This window comes from Parasteatoda tepidariorum, chromosome X1 (genome assembly GCF_043381705.1).
Source record: "Parasteatoda tepidariorum isolate YZ-2023 chromosome X1, CAS_Ptep_4.0, whole genome shotgun sequence".
Taxonomy (NCBI): domain Eukaryota; kingdom Metazoa; phylum Arthropoda; class Arachnida; order Araneae; family Theridiidae; genus Parasteatoda; species Parasteatoda tepidariorum.
Genome location: NC_092214.1, coordinates 46,138,717 through 46,160,253, shown reverse-complemented (window position 1 = coordinate 46,160,253; position 21,537 = coordinate 46,138,717). Strand labels below are relative to the sequence as shown.

Here is a 21,537-nt window from a genome sequence, read left to right as displayed (position 1 = left end):
TCTAAAAATCAGGCAGTTACAAAAATATTACTACATTAATGCATTTCTCATACATAAATTAATTTAATGTCTGCAAAACATAAAATTCTGTGAATGTGTTTTTACAAAATGCTTTATATTAAATAAAGTATAGAAATCTATACAAATGGCAACATAAAATCTAAAAATCCAAATTTTTGTTGATTAAAATATTTTCGTCCAGACCTAATAAAAGCTATATTTTATATTTAGAGCAAACAAAGTACAGAAAAGTAAATATTTAAAAAGCAAAAAAAATTCTAGCCATGGCTCTGGGGGGTAGTTTAAAACCTGCAATATAGAATTCCTAAACAGAACTTTCTTTCCCCTATACTCACAATTATAATAGAAACCACACACAAAAAATAGTGAATATTTAACAGAAAAGTTGGGTTCAAATTAATAACAAAATGAATAAATGTCTCAAAAACTTTAAAAATTGCCATTGAAACTTCTTTCAGCATTTATTGACAGCTTTGAAATAGAGATGATAATTTATAAAAGAGCCAAACAATACTCGCTGCAGAATAAAAAAGAGTAATACGAACATCTTTTATGAAAACATCAAAAATTTTGATTAAGCACAAATACAGGGTCCTAGCTGAAATTTAATTCACTTAGTTTTCCATATATTCATTTACCTTAGAAATCGCATATGAGTACATTAAATACAATATTAAATACATTATTTTTGAAGCTACATTTAAACTTAAATACAAAGAAAAAAATTCAATTCCTTTGATATTTTATGGTAAAAGAAAAATTTCAATATAAAGTATACTGCTGACTCAAAATATATAAACAAAATGAAGAAGAAAAAATGGTACAACAGTTTGGGGGCAAAATAAGATGACTAAATTTTAAAATAAGAACTTAAATGAGAAATATTAAACAAATGACACACAGAAAATATGATTATGAATACACATACCCTTCACAGCTTATTGAATTTAAAAAGGTAGTTAAGAATGTACGTTCATAGTCACCTTTTTTAAGTCATTCATTAGATATATTTTGCTATCATTTTAAGAACTTAATTTAAAATTCAGTAGCAATATTCAAATAAGACATAATTACAAAGTTGGAATATCTTGTTCATGCTACATTTTGTCTGAATACCGGATTAAGCAACAATTTTTCCAAACTGGAAAATTTATAAATTTTTGAATGACAGGAGTCTTTTAAAGACAATTTTTAATTCACTGTATATTTCTAGAAATGTATGAATCTTGCGTGTGAGAAAAACAGTTAATAGAGGACAGTTAGCAGAAAATAGTTCAAATATGAAATTAACTAAACATGAAAATGAGTTTTGTTTTAACTTTGTACTCAACATAATATAGTCAATTGTAATCAGATATAAAAGAGGATGAGAAAATATAAATTGTCACCAGATAAGTATAAGAGGATTATGTATGTATAAGTATGTAAGAATAACAGTTTTTAAACACTGAGTATATCTGTTTAACAGGTTTTGTACTAAACACAATATCATCAAAACCATAACAATAGATATGCTTATAAGGAAATAAAAGAGTTATAAAAAGAAATTTTCTTATAAGAATAATTGCACACACATATGCTATCCCATACATAAATTTTAAAAATTAAGGATTGTCACAACCCATAAAGTCTCATACACTTTCAAAACTTCAACCAATTTATAAAACAAATTAGCACCTTGAAATATTTTATGCATTATTGTTATAATAAACTTCTACATTGTATAAAGAAATACAAAATATTACACACACATTTTATTACGTATACTAGCAGATCATTCATTAAAGCACCTATAAAAGAGTCTTATTTTTAGTAGCTATTCATTATTGTTAGCTAGCAGGAAAAAAAGCTAGACTCTTTAAAAATGTCTGTGTAATATCGAATGTGGTAAAACTGATACCAACAGCTATGGGTCCTTTTATCCAATTTAAGCTCAATCCTTTGTATAATCCTTTAATAACACCTTCTTCCTTAATTATTATACTTATGGTACTACGGATAGTAGCATAAAGACCTCCAGTTAAAGATGCTGTTTGCATACGTCTGCGCACAATATCAAGAGGGTATGAAGCTGATTGTCCAAGTAAACCAGACATTGCGCCATAAACTAATCTTTCAGTTGGATGAATAGGCCTATCATTCGTACGTTCTGAAAAAATATCAATCATTAGAAAACCATATACTTTCTTATAACACTCTGAGCTTTGACTTTTGCTTTTTTCAAACAGTGATCAAATTTTTTTACATTGAAATGTTCCTGTAAAATGTTGAAAGAAATTTCTTTATAATATTCAGAGTCAAATCAAATTCCTTACTTATTGCCTCAGAAATTTAAATCTCAGAGAATTATGGGTTGTTTTAAATATATTATGAAATAGTTTGCAATTCAAGCTTTGAAACTATTATTGTAAAATGGCAATACATTTGAAAAGTTCTAACATTAAACCAAAAGTAATTAAATGTTTACATTGCTATATTAAGCTTCTGCTTAAAGAGTGTTTTAAGGTAATCTTCAAAAGTTAATCTCCAAATCCATTTAGAAAACATTTCGCAATGAATTTTTCTGAAATATCAGAGACAATTTTTGCTGAAAGTTTAGACTTCATATTGACATATACTAATTAAGTTGTTTATAGAATAATAATTTTAAAAAATATTACAAACCATTTATAACATTCAGAAATCAATTATAATGTTAGGCTTAAAAAAGTCTAATAGCTTAGGTAAATATTTTAAATAAGGCTGCCAAGTTTAAACATCAAATTTCTTTTTTTCAAATCAAATAGCAAGTTGTATTATGTATATTCAAAAATGAAAAATTTTTTTAAACAAAAGGTAATGAAGAGAAAGATCAAAGAAAAAAAGGATCTTATACATGTTTTATTGCTTATTCATTGATTTTTTTAAAAAAAAATACATAATAATCATAAGGTAAACTAATCACTATCACTTTATGTGTAGTTCATTTTAAATTTAAATAATATTTAGAATTTAGCACATAAGATACAAATATGCTTCTTAAGCCATCCAATAAATATAATTTTTAAAGTCTGAACTAAGATAATGTGTGTGATATAGAATACCTCATTCGAGTCTTTCTATATTAAATCATAAGCTTAAAATAGATTTCTTTTTAAATTTTAGGACGTAGAAATCGTTCTGTCACAAAGAGCCATAAAAAGTCAAGATGCCAATTAAAAGATTATTTTATATTAAGTTAATGGGAAATAATTCTTAGAAAAATATGCATTTAGAAAATCCAAAAAATCCTCCATCGTCCGAATGGCGTCATCTTTTTAACAAATCAAAATCTCTAAATTTTCCCATTTGATTGACGTTTCATTAAGTTAAGGATATTCTTGCAACCAATTCCCTTTCAGAATCCTCGTTTAAATATCAGGAGCCAGCAAAAATGTGTGACTTTTTCATATTTTCATGTCTAGATAAATCTGTGCCAAATCCCAATATCCCTGCCATGGAAACCCCACCATTGTAATCCATGCAAAAATCCAACAAAAGTTGTTAAATAAACTTAATATAAATTAATAAAATGTCTACTTGCTTGAATTAGCCAAAGTATCTTGAATTATCTAGCCTTTGAACGCATATTATTACATATATATATATATATATATACAGTCTGACTTCTATTTAACGAAGTCGCTTAATCATGATAATAAGTTCGTTTTTTGGAAAATTCGCTAAATAGAAAATCACCTTTTAAAATACTTAAACAACACAAAACAGGTTTTTAATTCATAAACACTAGACATAATTAAAATAGCAATCGATACACCTATATGTTGTAAACTAGTATCTACTATTTATTTATTTTACCGTACTGTCTGGTGCAGCATGTCCTCATTTGGATCTTGTGCCACTAAACCCTACATTCAATAAATCAATCTACTATTTATTTTATAAATCTTAGCCATAAAAGAAATCTGCTTGAAAAACAAGAATAGAACAAAACATTATCCAGTGTTACACAACTATGCTATAACATTTTCAACTAAAAAAAGCGTAATTTATGTATAAAATTATAGCTGCATTTATTTGCTGGATAAAATTATAATTGCAAAGTAATTTCAAACATACATTACAACATGAGTTCTTAAGTTTAATGGTTACTGATAAGACCCGTTAATTTTGTCTGAGTTTTTTGTCTGAAATGCAAACAAAAAGGGAAAGGGATTTTACTACTGTCTCTAAAAGTGAAGTGGCTTTGAAAATCAATTGGAGATCATTTCCCCCATAAAATGCGTTAACAAGTTAATGTTCTGAAATATTTTGGGAAATAGGGAAAGTGGATCTCGAAAAAAAGTTTGTTAAATAGAAAATTCACTTCGCTATTTTAAAGTTATTTTACGAAGAAATTTTCAAAATGTTCTTGGTTCCTTGAAAAAATATGCAAATTCGTTAAATAGAGGCCCGAATGGAAGTTCGTTAAATAGAGGCCCGACTGTATATATAATTGCACACTTTGCCATTCAGTAAACAAGCATTGAAAAAAAATTACTAATTTCAGAACTGTGCTGCTGTCAAAATTTAGTTTTTCATAGTTTCATAGTCCTTATTTTTATTTAATAGAATTTAACTAAGTACGATGACTTGAAATTAAAGTGCGGTGTATTAGAGTATAATTGAGAATTTTAGTAATATTTTTCATGTGGATGGTCTGTAGAGTGGAGCAGTGATTCTACAAGAAATTACTGTATGTGTTAGTGACTACCTCATGCTCTTTAAATGAATTATATTTTCAATAGAAAAATCAAATAATGTAAAAAATTAAGGAAATATTTAATCATATGATACATTTTGGGTATCTTTAGAGCATTCAAATCAATTCTGTTCAGAAAAATACTGAAAACCAAATGAATCAAAATTAGTTTAACTATTTGAGAAAATAAATCTTACCACTGTGCAACCTTTTAAGAGTTTCATATGTAAAGAAACCTGTTCCTGAATATGGAATGACACCGAGCAGTGTGGGTGCATAACCTCGATACATTGTAGCACAACCTTCTGTTTTCCATGTTTTCATGAAAACATGAGTTAAACTGTTATACCTGAATGAAAAGTTAAAAGAATGGATAACCACAAAAATAATTCAAATTTTTTAACCATCACACACAAAGAATTATATTTCTGAAAATTCTAGTAATAGCAAAATTTTTCAAATAATAAATAAACTAATTAAATTGAAAGATAAGTGCTGCAGTCCTTGTAAATTATAAAAGAATTTTTAATCATCTAATAAATGGGACTGAGTGTACTGTAAAATACACAGAAGAGGAACATAAAGGATTACATTTTGAATTTGTCCATACATTTGAATGGCACATGATTTAATTTTCCACAGAATTCGAATAGTGATACTTGTGTGGCAGTACAGCATTCTACACATTTGAAAAATAAAGAAAAATGTTTTTTAAAACTGTTCCTAAATGATAATAAGAAATTAAGTTAGTTTTATTTTATTTACAATTTCTTACCACGAGAGAAATAACATTGTTTGCAAAATATGGATGATTTAGCTGGCAAAGCATTGATTTTTATAAACAAATGTTTCGCAATTGTTATTTTAAAAAATTATTCGCACTTAAAATGTTTATCTAAAAATAGTAAAATAATTTTTTTCCAATAATTACACTTTAAATTTTTCCATTTTTATTTAATAAAAATTGCACTTCACAAATATCTCATCGAAACTGATAAATGTTAGTAGCCAACAACACTTGATCGAAAATAAGTATATACTTCATTCCTACAATTTAAGGAAACACATAAATATTAATTATTTAACAGTCATTATAAATAAAGATTAACAGATTATATGTGCTGATTTAATAAATGCAATAATTTATTCACAATGCAAATAATTTGCTAATTATGTGATACCTTTAAATAACATACTTTCATAAAAAAAATTAAATCATAAAAATGCTTCATAATAAGAGATAAACACATGTAGAAAAAAATTTTATTCAATAACTTACATTTCTTTATGAGTAACAGCCATGCGAGCACGAGCAAGGTCAAGAGGATAAGTACATGTGGTAGATACCACACCAGCAAGAGATCCAGCAAGAAAAGATTTCCCAGGATTAGAACGTCTAAAAAAGATAAACAAACACTAATAAACTTAGCAATCAATTATAAGATCGAATGACTGTAAAGAAAATTTAAACATCATTAGTAGTGCTAACAATAACACTTGCATGAGAATTACTAATTACAATCAAAAGTCAAGGGAACATGAATAAGCTTTACTATCAGGGGTCTGTCTAGGTTTTTCTCAGAGGTACCTATTTTGTGAAAATTTAGATATAATTTGTGAAAAATTAAAAATTATATTAAAAAATCAACACAAAAATTTGGATTTACCGTTTCCTAAGGGATACAAAAATAAAATTTTAAGAAAAAGAATTTTGTGAAACTACCATTTTTCCTAAAGTTGATTTTGTGAAACTACCGTTTTTCGTAAAGTTAAATTTGTGAAGGTACCGCTAACTGGTAGTAAATTCGGCCTGGACAGGCCCCTGACTATAGATCTGAGGTTTCATTGGTATTCAGAAATGACAATATTTTTGACCAGCAGTTGTTGCAATGTTTGAATAGAAAAGAAAATAAGATAAAAAAGCTAATAAAAAGTTTAACTTTTTTTAGCATTCACAAGCCAAAGCTATTTTTAGTGTTTCTTTTTTGCTGATATTAATTACAGTTTTTTCTTTAAGGAATTCTACTTACCTATTGAAAATAAAAGATCCACAGGTGATCTTCAAAAGTATAAAGAGCAAAAATGCATAACTAGATGTTCAAATAAAAAACAAAAATAAGCTAATTTTTTAATAATAAAAATTACCTTTCATCATGAGTTTCTACATGTAGAACATGTTTCAGTTGTTCGTGAGATGCAAATTGTATTGATGCATATGGAATGATACGAGCCATTGTTGCTGAATTGCCACGCCATAAGCTGAAAAACCCAGAGGTACGGCAGCTATCAACAATGAATTTCAGTGCTTCTTTCAAGGAATAATGTTTGTTTGTGACTAGAAAGAAATGTTATAATTATTAAAAAGGTAGAAACTTAAATCAATTTAAATGATTCGCATGTTTCTGCAGCATATTACAATTTCTACTATAGTAAAAGACATCTTTTAACAATTAACACACTGTGAAACACGATGACTGTCATTAGTACAAACTACAAGATAAATATAAGTTTACGCTCAACCCAAGGTTAGTTTACAATTCTAATAAAGCTGTGACTACAGACAAACTGGACAAAATGTTAAAAGTACTTATCTCCCAGAGGTATTATATATTTAGTTGCAGATACTATTGAAAACTTATAAACATCAAAATTTCTGATTAAATACACGCAAATGCATTTATTAGATTTGAACAGAATTTTTATGTATGTATAAAAAATAAGAGAAAATTTTATAAAAAATTTTCAAAATTGTAAAATGAGCATCAGATGCGGCAGAAGACATTTTCACATCTCGGGCGATACAAAAAATGGCATCCTTAATTCAATTTTGAAAAAGGAATCTGAATTTTCTTTTAAAAAAATCCTTGAATTGTCTCACTGGTGAAGTAAGAACGCTGTAAAAAATTGATTTTAATATTTTAAATTACAATATTTCTACCAGAGAATTATAAATCTATATCAATCCCATATTAATGGTGATTTAAGAAACATATGACAAATAACAATTATTGTACTCAAGGTTTAAAAAAAGCCTTCAAATTAATTAGATAGAAAATTACCTCAATATTCTAGAATATATATTTATAATAAGTAATGTTTTTACTGAGCATATTACGCTGCCATTTTGTTAAAAATTATTTTGAAAACTAAAAAATTTATGGGTTTATAAACAATTTTATGGATTTTAAAAGCTCATTCATAGATTTGAATTTATAGATACATAGATAGAAATGCCCTTCAATGACTTGCCCATCAAAAAGCTCATTGCTATTTATTGCTGACGCGTTACTACAACTATTCACTTATCCATTGATTGATTTACTTTCATTCTTCATTCCTACTTGATTCATTCACTGTAACTAAAATCTTGCATAATAACATTTCTTGTGATGAAACAAACTTGTAATAAAATGTTTATGAAGTGAACATTTAAAGCAACCACTTAATATAAATTAAAAATGACCTCTCATAAAATACATTAATAAAGGAAGGGACAGTCATCATAGTTATAAGAAAATATTTAATGATTACTGCTATCAAATAATTTTTAGGAAAGAATAGATAGTCTCTATACCCAGACTAACATATAGGCACAAAAAACTATGTATAAAAATAAATAAAAACTACAACAATAAACGCTTAGAAAAATCAGATGAATAAAGAAGTTATCAAGCAAATATATGTATCTGTAGAAAAAGAGATATTTGCAGATATTTGTAAAGAAAAAGAAGTCCTACTTTAAGAAAATCTTTAAATAACTATTTTAAATACATATCAAAAAAATAAAATATGTAAAATATTGCAAAAATGAATAAAAGTTTCTTGTTGTTAGCAAAAAATTTACTATGATCATGGTAATTATCTAATCTATTAATTGTCTTGGAAATTGGCATTTCGGTTTTGTTTCTTAATAACCCCAATTTTTAAAAAATCCGTCAAAGTTCGACAGAAATTTGATTGGATTTTAATGTACTAGTAGTCAATCTTAATGTTTTGAGGGAGTACCCTTAAATATACTAATTAGTTAATACAGACTAAATTTTAAGTTATAAAATCAGACCCAACAAAAACCTACTGTCTCTGAATAAACATACTTCATTTCGATGGATTATGATTCCTAACCTCCAAAATACAAAGGCAATCAGTGAAATATGGTTTTAATTGTTTGGTCAGGTGAGCCATTGAAAGTTTGGACCCCTTAATGTTAATTTTACTTCTTATGTATTTCACCAGCGTTCCAGAACTTTGAAAGCAATTTAGAAACAAGTTTTTGCACGCAATTATAATTTGTTAATCCAAAGATAATTCCATGCAAAAAAAGTTTTAATACTTTATTATTTTTTACTATTTTAATTAATAATAGTCAAAATAATTTTGAATAGTGGGATATACAAATTTTTACACCGTTTTAAAGAACATAATTTGGTATGGCAGAATTCAAATCTTAAACGAAATCGGTAAAATAGTTCCTTTAAAATAGAATTTTAAAAGTTTGACTTTTTTATAATCGGACTTCTACTAAATTTGTATTTATAAAAAAAAAAGAACAGAAAAGGCTAAATATTGTAAAATAATGAATGACACATCAAGACGTAGATTCAAAAAAAGATTTTTTTTATTATTTTTTTAAAAGATTTATATTAGATTTTTTTTATAAATCTTTTGATTAAAAAGTAAATTAAAGTAAAACAAAAAACATTTTGATTGCTTACCAAAATTCCAAAGTGATGTCTCATTAAAAAAAAAAAAAAAAATCCTGCTTATTTTCATGAAACTAACCTGACAAAACACACAAGATTAAAACGAATGAATCTAGAATTAAATGGAAAGAAACCTGGAGCCTGTTCAGACAGTTTGTGAAAGGTCCTGTTTTTTGGAAAATTGTAAGAAAAAAACTAATAATAATTTGTGAATCGAAAATTAGAGTTAAGTCGCATTCTTTCTCACGTTTCTCTGAATAAACATACTACCTTTTTTCTTTACAACTTAGGATTTCTGACCCCCAAAAAAGTCTTATAGTTAAAATTTAATTTCTCAGAAACTATTCAACCAATTTTGCTCGAATTTTGTATTTCACCATGTGAAATGTTCTTTAAAATTATGCTAAAAATTTTTATATCTTACAATTCAACATTTTCCAGACCATTATTAAATAAAATAATAAATATTCACACAAAAAATATTTTTTGCATGTAATTATCTTTAGATAAACAAATTTTAGAATTGAGTGCAAAATTTTTTCAATTGGCTCAAAAAGTTCAAGAGATATAGTGAAATACGCAAAAAGTAAAATTAATATTAAGGGGTCCAAACTTTAGAACGCTCTTCTGACCTATACTGGGACCATATTTCCCAGATTGCGGCTATCGCTTATTTTTTAGGGGTCAGGAATCTAAATCCATTGGGGGGGAAAAAAAAGAATATTCATTCAAAGAAAATACATTTTTGTGTCTGACTTTGTAACTTAAAACATCGCCTGTACTCAATCAATTAGCATATTTGAGGTCCCCTCCTCAAACCATTAAGATTGAATCCTAGAACGTGAGGATTCAATCATTGGATCAAAAGTTATTTGGATAATGTTTTTTGGTGCACTATCCACATAAGATGCCTGTAGAAGTAGAAATAATTTCTGAGAATACTGCATTTGAAATTTATAAATATTATATTTGATTTCGAAAGGGTTAAGCTACAAAATATAAATAAAATAACATAATAGCGAAATAGATAAGTTTGTGAAAGCAAGGAAATAAATAAAATGTGATGAGAACAGCATTGCCCGCTCTCCTGCTACATTCAAAGTCAGAGGGCCGATTACTGACGCCATCAGCTTCCATACAGTCTGGAACAGAGGTAAGGATGCTGGATGAGGAGAGATGGAAAGAAGGGCACCGGCAAAGACTTCACAAAAACTTTGTGTTTCTTTTAGATTCGTTTTTTTTTTCCAAGGGAAAGGTTCATTCGATTTACAATACATTAATTATGAAGATAAACAAATTTAAGAACGCTTTGAATAAAAGATAAAATATTTTGTGAAGGGTCTGTTTTTAAGCTAAAATATTTCGAGAAGGGTCTGTTTTTAAGTTAAAATATTTTGTGAAGGGCCCAAATTTCTTCTAAATAGATCCCTGTTTTTTCCTTGCTCTGGGAATATTGGAATGAAGATTTAAAAAAAATTTTACATAAATAGCTCTAACTGATAAGGAAAGTTAATCTCAGAATATAGATAATTCAAAAATAAAACCTATAATATATTTTTTCAACAATTTTCTTTATTTCTATAAAAACTTTTTATTTAAAATCCTATACATTTCAATTTGCTCAGTCTGTGATCAAACCAACATGGAATTTTTTAAAAAATTCATACTTTAATGTATGTTATTCGTAAAAATAAACCAACATTAATAATAAAAAATAATAATGCTTTTCACAGGTCATTGAAAAAAAGTACAAATTAGGAAAGTAGTTTAAAACTTTTTTTTTTCGCATTCATCATTTTTGTCTAGGGCACCTACAAATTTTTTCTCAGAAGGGGGAGGAGAATTCAATCGGGGGGGGGGGGAACAGTCCTCAAATTATAGAATCATGTTTCAAAGTTATTTCTGTAATTTTTGAAATTTTGAAAACCAATTTCTTTAATTTATTCACTGTCACTAAAACAGCTAACTTCGAAACAAAATTAGCAATTTTAACAAATAATTAAATTTGAAAGAAGGAAAACTAAAAAATCATATTTCATTTTAATTATTCAAGTAGTACTTTATTTACATCACAGTTTAAATTCTTAAAGTTTTCTACACACACAAGCAATTCGCTATTGTGCTTTTGTATTTTTTTTTTGGTAAATTTTATATGAATATTTTGCGAAATGCATCTTGCAAAAATATTTTAGCTAATAATGGTATAAAATTTTAAACTGCAAATTTCGCATCCAGTGCATTACTTTGAATAAATTAAATATTGCACATAAGAAAAAGTATTACAAATAAATATTAATTTTTTTTCTGTAGTTTTTTAGGAAAAACGGTTTTAAGAATAAAAGAATAACTAACAATTAATAAATAAGAGATCAAGAATTATTTGCATCTCTAGTAAAAAACTTAAAAATCTAAATCTTAAATATTTCCATTTCCTATCTGGGATGAAACCATTAGGTGAAAAATTTCTAAACAGTTCTTATTTCTTACAGCACTTTAGAATGACAAAATTGAAATTTTTGATTAAAAAATATGAATTCTTAAACCAAACATCCTTCTCTCTCTGCATTAAACTAAAAAGTTAACTCAATTTTGGCAATAAAAAAAAATTTTAAAATATTAGAATAAAACTCCTTTGTAGACAACATCACTGTACCCTATGACAAGTTTAGGTTCGGCCAATTTTGTTTACCCAGGTACTATATACTGACGTCATAAGCAGTTCCCACCACTTTTTGAGTCATGTGAAGTTAGTTTCGTTTTAAGCTAATTTTGAGTTATGATTATAAAAATTACAGGTCAATTTTGAACACACTGATTTGATTTTTGAGAGTTTTATGTTACAGAGTATTCTGAATAATCAAGATTATGCAATTACCCTACGCATGCAGGTTCCTCAGTATTACTTAGAAAATAACGTTAAAAAATGTAAATTCAACTTAAATTAACATATTTACACTAAAAATAATATAATCCATCTACAAGACAACCGTTGTCTCATAAATTTACATCATATTACAAATATGAACACCTTCATAAAATTGTTAAATCATAGAAAAAAAGCATGGCCTCATTCAGAATTGACGCAATGCTCTTCTTTTAGTAAATATCATATTTAGGAAAGGGTTATTAAGATCATACCTGCAATAGACTAAAACAACTTAAAAGCACAGAAAGATCAAAGATGTTTATTAATTATTTTTGTGAGTATTTATTTATTAATAAAGACCAGTGCAAGATTTAAGATGGAAGAACACCAAGAATAGGTTTAGTGAAATAAACAAATCAATTCAGTGTTTTCTCCAAAGGCTAATTAAAATTTAGGAAAATTACAAAAAATAATTAGGTTTTGAAATCAACATTTTATATTGGAAAACTATCAAATTTTATCATATCTAACAATTATATTATTTTAACAATTACAAATTCAAAGCTAAACAATTACATTATGATTTATGATAAACTTTTTTGTAAATATCAGGAATAATTGTTGGTAACAATTTGAGCATGCACATTTTTCTAACAATAGCAATAATTATATCATAGAAAGCGAACATTGTATTACAAATTATTATTGTAATGCAATTTTTTTACAATAATAGAGGAATGAAGAAGAAAATTCCCTTCAATTCAATTTTTTTTCGTAAAATTTTTTTTTAAAACTTTTTCTAGACCAACAATATTTTCTCTCAATCTCCTTAAGTCATTCTGACCAAACAAAGATTATTTTAACTTTTTTTAAATTAAAGTAAAGCCCTGATTAACAATCAAAACCAGGAAAGTGTTGGGAAAATCAAAATCATTGGATTATAAGGAAACCTCTTTCAAAAAGAATTTTGTAATCAAGAAATGCTAAGTAATAATAATTAGAAGTGATAGCATTAAGTTTAAAGTTCTTTCTTTAAATACTTGATAGCATAATGCCTTAGATAATATCCTTTTAATAAATATGTAGTTTTTTATCATTCTTTTTTTTTAATGTCCAATTAATTCTTTAATGCAAAAATGATGCATTTCTGTTTCTAAAATACATTTCTGTCACCATAGACAATCAGAAATATTGATAATATAGTACTACACTGGTAACTGAGTCAATAAAGATTTGTCTTGTAAGAGACAAAGAATAAATTACAACAGGATGTACATGTATGTGGAATCAGTATGTTCATTAGAACAGTAAAATCATTAAGAAATGCTGAATATTGATGTTATCCATTGAGTATTTTTGATACTAACTTAATAAGCCAGTCAAACAGGGTGTCAAATTACCAAAATGTCCCAAAATCACAGATCACATATCTACAATTTCGAAAGAATTTACCAGTAAAAAATTATAATAATCATCTATATTACACAACTGTTTCAAGAAACAAACAAAACTTACTTTGAAAATTTATTTTAGTTCGATCAAGTGGAGCAATAGTAGTTTTGGCAACAGCTCCAGCTACTCCTCCTGCTAATAATGATGCCAGAAAGTGTTTTGATGTCATGGACTAAAAATTATACAAAATTAACATCAAAAAGAATTAACATTAGAAAAATATTTGTAATGCCAAAAACAACCTACAAGGAGAATTTAACGAAAACAAGACATACATAGATAATTGTATTCAATTAAAACAGTATCAAAAACACAGCAACATAACTGTTGATAGAAAATAAAAGGTTATTTAAATCAAGAAAAAGGCTGTTCTTATATTATTGTTACAAACAATTTAGCTATGAAAAATATTTTTCATTATGAGTTTTTTTTTTTTTTTTTGGAAGATCTTGATAAAAATTAGTGAAAAATAAAAATAAAAAATTAATATATTTTGGTTTGTTTTTAACCCAAATACAAAAAATTCATGACAGTCATAATAATTCATTCAGTTTCCAGTAATAAATGCCACAATAAAATGAAATGAAGAAATACTTTCTTTACTTTTTATTAACTTATTCAGTGCATAGAAAAATTAAACACCCTAAATAGCTTTTGATCTAATAATCAAATTTTCAAGTATTAGGGCTCAATCTTAATGGTTTGAGGAAGTAACTGCAACTAGGCTAATTTATCTGCACAGATAACATTTTAAGTTACAAAATCAGATACAAAAATGTAAATAAATATAACTTTTTTCCAATCTTATTTGGAATTCAGACCATCAAAATAGTATATATAGCCACTATCTGGGAAATATGGTCCCAATAGTTTGGTAGTGAGAGCAGTCAAAAGTTTGGACCCCTTAATGCTAATTTTACTGTTTACGTGTTCCACTTTATCTATAGATTGACTTTCTTTTTTCTTTTTTTTTTTGAATGCACACAATAGTAAAATTTGTTTTCACAAATATAATTCGGTGCAAAAATTAAATTATTTATTTTTAGACAAACAAATTTTATAATTATGTGCAAAAAAATTTTTTATTTTGCTTAAAAATTTCTCGTGAAATACCCAAAAAGTAAACTTAACATTAAGGTGCTTTGATTCTCAGGTTCAGAATAATAATGCCAGATAGAAAAAAATTTTAATATCTTGATGACAAAATTATGAGCAATGTCTCTCAAAAGCATAATTAAATACTTTTTCGCGAATTTTCATATTAAAATTCAGTTTTGTTTGGTTTGTTGTTAATGTCACACTAGAGCTACTACAATAGTCTATTGGTGAAAGTCAGGAATTCATCCTTAGTGATGATCTAGAGACAACACTGGCACATAAGCACACTACACTACCATGATTCAGGTAAGACGGCAGAAGGTGGTAGTAGTTACCAAGTCTATGCACCACACTCAACAACAATGGGTGAACTTCTCCAGCTCTGAAACTGCCAGAGACATTACATTAGATTATATTCCGAACATGATTCAACTACAAGATAGGAGGAAGTGCAAGTTAATCAGACACCAAACCTTAGCACAAAAAAAATCAAACCTCCAGCTCAAACTATGGTAGACAAAAACTTAACCTGTTATACCAATTGGGAGGTACTAAAATTTATAAAGAAATATTTTACATGTTCGAAATATTATACTTGAAATTTCAAAGCATATTTATAATAATCATATAACCAGATTGATTTCCCTACAATGAAAATATAAGGATAGGAAATCTAATTATTCGGCAATTGTTAGACACTAAGAATATTATTAAGGTAGTTGCTGTAATTTCTGTTTTATAAAAATATGGTTTTCTAGTTTATGTTTCAAATTAAATAAAATCAAAATAAAAATAAAGAAAACTATACTTTTGCTCCTTTGGCAATTTTTTCATCGTTACTCTTTGCATAAACCACAGTAAATATAGAATAAAACTGTCTGCATGAAACTTGATACCTCATTCCATCATTTCTACGAAAAAATAAATAAACATTCAATTACAAAAACACATAGTGAAACTTCAGTAATTCAAAGTATCCCTGGAAGAGGGACAAAAAAAAGTTATCAAAAATTTACTAATACAAAAGCTGAAAATAATATTTTTGTTACAAGAGCAGGCATGAGAAAAAGTAGATGCAAAAGTGTGCTTTCAACAACACCGAATTATTCATTTAATATTACCAATTTGTATAATATGTTATAAAATGATTTCAAATTATATAGTTTTTTTTTTTTTTTTTTATCTGTATGCTTTAGATTTAAATTGAAACATTGATATGAGATTTCTGAAAGATTAAATGTACTAATATTATTAGTGTGAGTTTAAAATTTGTCTACAATTATAATTGTTTAACTAATAGTTTAATGAGTAGCTGAAATTATTTTGTTACGAAAAACAAGTGCAAGCGCACAAAAAATCAGTTCCAAAAATATTTTATTTTAAAATTCCCTGGTGATATTTTGTATGCTATTTGGGGATTTAAACTGATGAAACCACCCATAACTGGCTTTAAAACTCTCCTTATTATTAAACTTAGCATTAAAAATTAAAGCAGCACCCTCCTTTTTTTAATTAACAATTTTTAGAAAATAATATTTAATTCCAAAGTGTTACCCAATTTTATTGGTTTTGAAAGTTAGGCAGCATTTTTGCTATGCATAGCGACTAAAAAATTTTTAATATGTTTAGAATTTTTCACACTATAAATAAGCTGATGTTAGCTTATCTATATGCTTCCGCAAAATTTGTGAAGCTTTCTCCCAATTCAATTCATAGTACAATATTAAATTTTTTTTATACAAATAACATAACTTGCTTTTTTTAGCAGAAGGTGAAGATTAAACTGCACTAATAATAATAAAAATATTGTTTCAGTGTTATATTTTGATGGCCTCATATTTTGATATGTCAATCAAACAGTCAAATTAGCCATTCGTTTCATAACACAGGTTTAGCATTCTCTTACACGAATGCTCTAGCTGTGAGATTTTTTATCGAAGTTTAAAAATCTACAAAGAAATTTTTAAGACGAATTTTGTAATTGTGACTCTATGCAGAGATCAATGCAATAAGTGCAATACTTATGATGTAGGGGACAAGGAAATTCTCTTCAGATGATATAAGAAATATAGAAAATTTTAAAAAAAAGATCATAAATATATAGAGAGAAAAAAAAACAATTCTAGTAGAACTGAATTATGGCAGCATAATTATGAAAAAATAATAAATGAAAAAAAACTAATTGTGCACATGAAAAAAAAACTAATTGTAATTAATTTGAATGTATTTAGGTGAAAAAGGTTAGAAAAATTTAAATCCTACAGTAACTTTAAAAAAGAGCAATAGGGTTGTAAAAAATCAATTCTGCTTAAGCAAAGGAGTACCAGTATAAAAACTTCAGTACCAGTGAGAACCAGTAAAAAAAAGAAAGAAACAATTAACAAATCTCAATGCAGTTGTAAAGTTATAATTAGGCTATCTATACCTGTGCTATGTGTAATGGATGCTGTCCTAGAAAGAAACAGCCATAATCTCAAGGAACTATGCATGTGTTTGATTACCTAATCAGAATTCAAAGTGATTTATAGTTGTTTTTTTATTATTTGTATTACATTTTCAAGCAACACACATAGTGACCTGCAAAAATAAATTAAACTATTTCCTACTCATAAGATTTTTAAGAGAACAAGTGCTACTGGGTGGAAAAAGATAGACAAAGCAATAACAACTGAATTTTATTCACACAAAAGAAGATAATTTGGCCACTTACAGAGCTGGTGAAAATACTAGATCCTACATAATACACAAAATAAATGTAAGCACTTAATAGATACATTTCCATTAACATATAAAGATAAATAATTGCAAGTATATCATCGCTGTTTTCTTTTTTTTTTTTATTACTCCAGTTAATTCTTGTACTTTGAAAAACATTTTACTAATTCACTAAAATTAAATCAACAAGCATAATAACTAAGCATTGCACTAAACTCGAGCACATTATTAAAAAAATTAACATTCTCATAAATTTTAATTCCACAATTTGAAAAGAAAAAAATTCATGGTTTAAATTACCTCTTTTTTTCAGTGATGTCCTGCATAACTACTAACAAATTAACAAGTATCTGAAACAAAACAATAAAAAAAAAAATTCAGAAAAAAATAAGCCATACATGAAACAGAGCCTTACTCAACAGTAGGCAAAAAACAACAACATATAAAGAAAATACAAATTAAATAACACGAATATTTTACCTAAGCAAAATAAGTCACTTTTTTATCGAAAATAAAAGAAATGGAAAACATAGTTTTCTTTTTTTCAACTATAGTATTAGATATAGTCCCATAATCAATAAATTCACAATAATCAATAAGTAATCATTAATAAGTCACAATAATCAATATTAATGACACAAATGTTAAACCAGTTGTAGTGAATATACATCATTATGATATGATGTGTAACTGAGGAAACAATGAACACTACAATTTATGATGATGAATTCAAATTGAAAGAAGAAGAAAGTAGATGCAAAACATTTTAGCACTAAGATTTGCTTGAAGTGATAATATTATATTTTTATCATATTAAGACAATAAAGCTTTCAGATTTATCAAATTTAAAAAAATAAATAAAATAAACATTTTATACAATTATTTAAAATAAATGGATTATTTCCTGTTATGGATTTAAAAAAAATATATTTACTTTCTGTACTTTAATAAAGAACCTTGAGTTATCATTCAAAAGTTATTCATCAGTTTGTTTATTGTTTACTTCAAACACAGTGCTGTGAAAAAGAAATTAACCGATTAACTATAATATTCATTTCACAGCAATTCCTTTTTCATTCATTCATTTTACTATTCTATCTATCTATTTCACATTTGTTAATTTATTTAAATGAGGACTACACATTTATTTTATATGAGGGTTATGAAAATTTGAGTACTGTTGTTTAAACAATCTAAGTAGATATTTAATAATTACAATTCAAGAAAAGGTAAAGTTCACAAATTGTTTTATAATGGAATGACCTTTTCTTATGATAAAATAAGTAACAAAGATCTAATCAACAATCTAATGATTTATCTCATTAAATGGAAAGAACAATCAAACTTTTAGTAATTATAATGTACACAGTTTAATACACAAAAAATCCATTTCATCTCCCTTAGAAAGTGAGGCTTAGTTGTTTTAAATCCAGCGTGATTGGTAATATTTCTTACGTGCAATATTATACATAGTACCGATACAATAAAAAACTAATTCTTTCATTTATAGAACACATTCTGGATGTATTTTAATTTAATTAATGTTTTTGAATTGCATTTGCATTTTAATATACTTATCATATTTGAATTTTGAGTTAAATGGAAACAAATCTCATGATTAGCCTATTTTGTTAGGGCTCTAAAAGGCTAGAACTCATTAACTCTGAAAATAAGAATGCATGGCACCTAATGGTAAGTGTGAAATTGAATAACTCTTAAAATGAGACAAAACATTATTTTTTCAAAAAAATTGTTTTGGAGATATCCTTTTTTAGGTACTACATGCATGATACATTTCCCAAGAGTTTGATCTTAAAAAATCAGCTGTAAGGACTTTTATAATTGCAATGATTTTCTCTTTGTGAGATAGATTTTAAAACTTTGGATAATTTCATTATTCTATTCTTGCAGGTGGTTATTATTGGAGGTTAATATTCTTGGAGGTGGCTATAATATAAATGAATATAATACTATAAACATATTTGAAAAATCATGAACAGTTCTATATTTTTAAAAAGGTTCTAATTTCTGTAATTTACTAACCATCTCTATAAGTACAAAGTAAAAAAATAATAAATAAAAAAATAATTTAAATAATACTTGTCAGTGTTTTTCAGGTTTAAAATGATATCCTTACTTACAAATAACTTTTTAAAGTCACATATTTTAATTAGACACAACCATAAAAAAGTTATTTCCTACAAAAAACTAAAGTTTGTATTTTTTTCCTCACTTAAATGACAACAAACTGCTTCCATTTGTTCATGGTTCAAATGAAAAAGTTAACTTTTCAGCTAATATTATATTACATACGCCAACTATTGGGGATATTTCAGTCGCGCCAACTACATTCGCCAAGGTGCCAAATAGATCTTAAATTTGCAATTTTTTTTAATAAATTCCCCATTTTAATAAATAAATAAAAATTAAAAAAAAACATGTAGATGTTTGCCCAGGGGTGGCTACGAGTTATACCTTTCGAGTTGATCCTTTTCTATGATTTTCTCGTACGGAAATCTCCTCTAAATCTATACAGTAAACTTATAAAAAAAATTAAAAATCAACGACAAATGGGCTTTTCCTAATCTTTTTTTTCTAATAAAAACTTCGATAAAATTAAACATTTTCACCATTTTCAAGAAAATATCAATGTATTTATTTTTTAAAAAATGTGAAAAAGCAACTATGTCAACGCGGAAATAAATTTCATCCTTAAAGGAGTTTTGATTACCAGGATTGCATAACTTCTATAATCACTAATCACGTAAGATAAACAAACGTAAATAAAAAAATATAAAACTATACATGCTTTTATTATTCATGCAAACCAGCTGCAAACAGTTACTCAAATGACATAAGTGATTAAACTATCATAATTCCCAAAATAAACTACATGAATTGGTCGGAAAGGGAAACTTAAATTATTGTTTTGAAAATCCTCCAAACTCATTTTTATTTACTACAAACGTTACCGGCTACTTATTTCTGTCATTTGAAAGACTATAGACAATGACTGATTAACATTAATGAAATGGCCATTCTCATGTTATGTAATTTTTCTCGCATGCGAAAAAATCGCATGGGAACAAGATCTTGATTCGTGAAATTTTGGTGGATAAATATATCCTACCTATCTGCTGGTTCTCATTTGCATGTGAAAAGAATTGCATCCAGTGAGATTAATCTCCAAACTCACTTCTCCAAGTTCGAATGCACTGTAAATGGCCCTTTACATGAGCAGTCTCACCAAATGAGGTTGTTGTACCTCCGATCGCCGTCGAGAGAATAAGGGAACCTGATTGGTACGTTTTTTGCAGAAAAATGTGATCCACAAATTAGGTTTTCATAATTTCTCGTAGACAATCGGAAGTGCGGCAACCGCTTTCTTCTCTCTTTTTCTGCATTGTTTGTACGATGTTTTCAAATTCCATGACACTTTTCGAGTTGAGATTATTCGAAATTTATTTAGAAATTTTCTTTCTTTTATTTACGTTGCACTAGAGGTGCACAACTATTGGCAACGGTCTGAGAAATATTTCTGAGAATGATCCGGAGACAACATACATACGTCACATCCCGATTTCAAGGGAGGACACATTCACACACCGGTCCATCCGCATATCGTAATTGTGGCCTGAACCAGAGAATTAAAATTTTCGCAATGATGGAAATCTGCATTAAACATTGAGTTAAGAAATTTCGCAATGCTTACTTTAAACTCAATGCTTAATGCAGTTTTCCGTTTCATTTAGTTTTTAAACTTATAGTTGGAGGTGATTGTGTTAAATTACACCTGTGCATCACAATCAGTGAACCAAACAATCCGAGAATTTTGAATCACGGGAATAAACCCTAGATTTATGAGTTTCCAGGAAGAAATAACTCTATGGTTACATCGATTTTGACAACATAAAATGAAAAATAAAAGTTTCAACATTTGTAGTTTACTTTGCTTTTTTACTCTA

The 21,537-nt window shown here is 27.0% G+C and overlaps 1 protein-coding gene across 5 annotated transcripts; it reads right to left on the bottom strand.

The window, feature by feature from the left end:
* Positions 1–457: 457 nt before the first annotated feature.
* Positions 458–20,548, bottom strand: LOC107448580 (dephosphocoenzyme A carrier). Of its 5 annotated transcripts, XM_016063840.3 has the most exons (9): positions 20,382–20,545; positions 18,507–18,588; positions 17,873–17,922; positions 15,666–15,768; positions 13,823–13,931; positions 6,887–7,076; positions 6,021–6,137; positions 4,939–5,090; positions 458–2,170 (listed from the first exon to the last, which is right to left on the bottom strand). In XM_016063840.3, the coding sequence occupies exons 3-9, from the start codon at positions 17,896–17,898 to the stop codon at positions 1,851–1,853; spliced, it is 1,017 nt and encodes a 338-aa protein (XP_015919326.1). In that variant the 5' UTR covers positions 17,899–17,922; positions 18,507–18,588; positions 20,382–20,545; the 3' UTR covers positions 458–1,850. The 5 variants fall into 5 exon arrangements, with proteins under 5 accessions (XP_015919326.1, XP_015919325.1, XP_015919328.1 ...); XM_016063839.3 differs by lacking the exon at positions 18,507–18,588 and having other exon boundaries at positions 20,382–20,548; XM_016063842.3 differs by lacking the exon at positions 18,507–18,588 and having other exon boundaries at positions 20,304–20,535.
* Between the last annotated feature and the right edge of the window lie 989 nt (positions 20,549–21,537).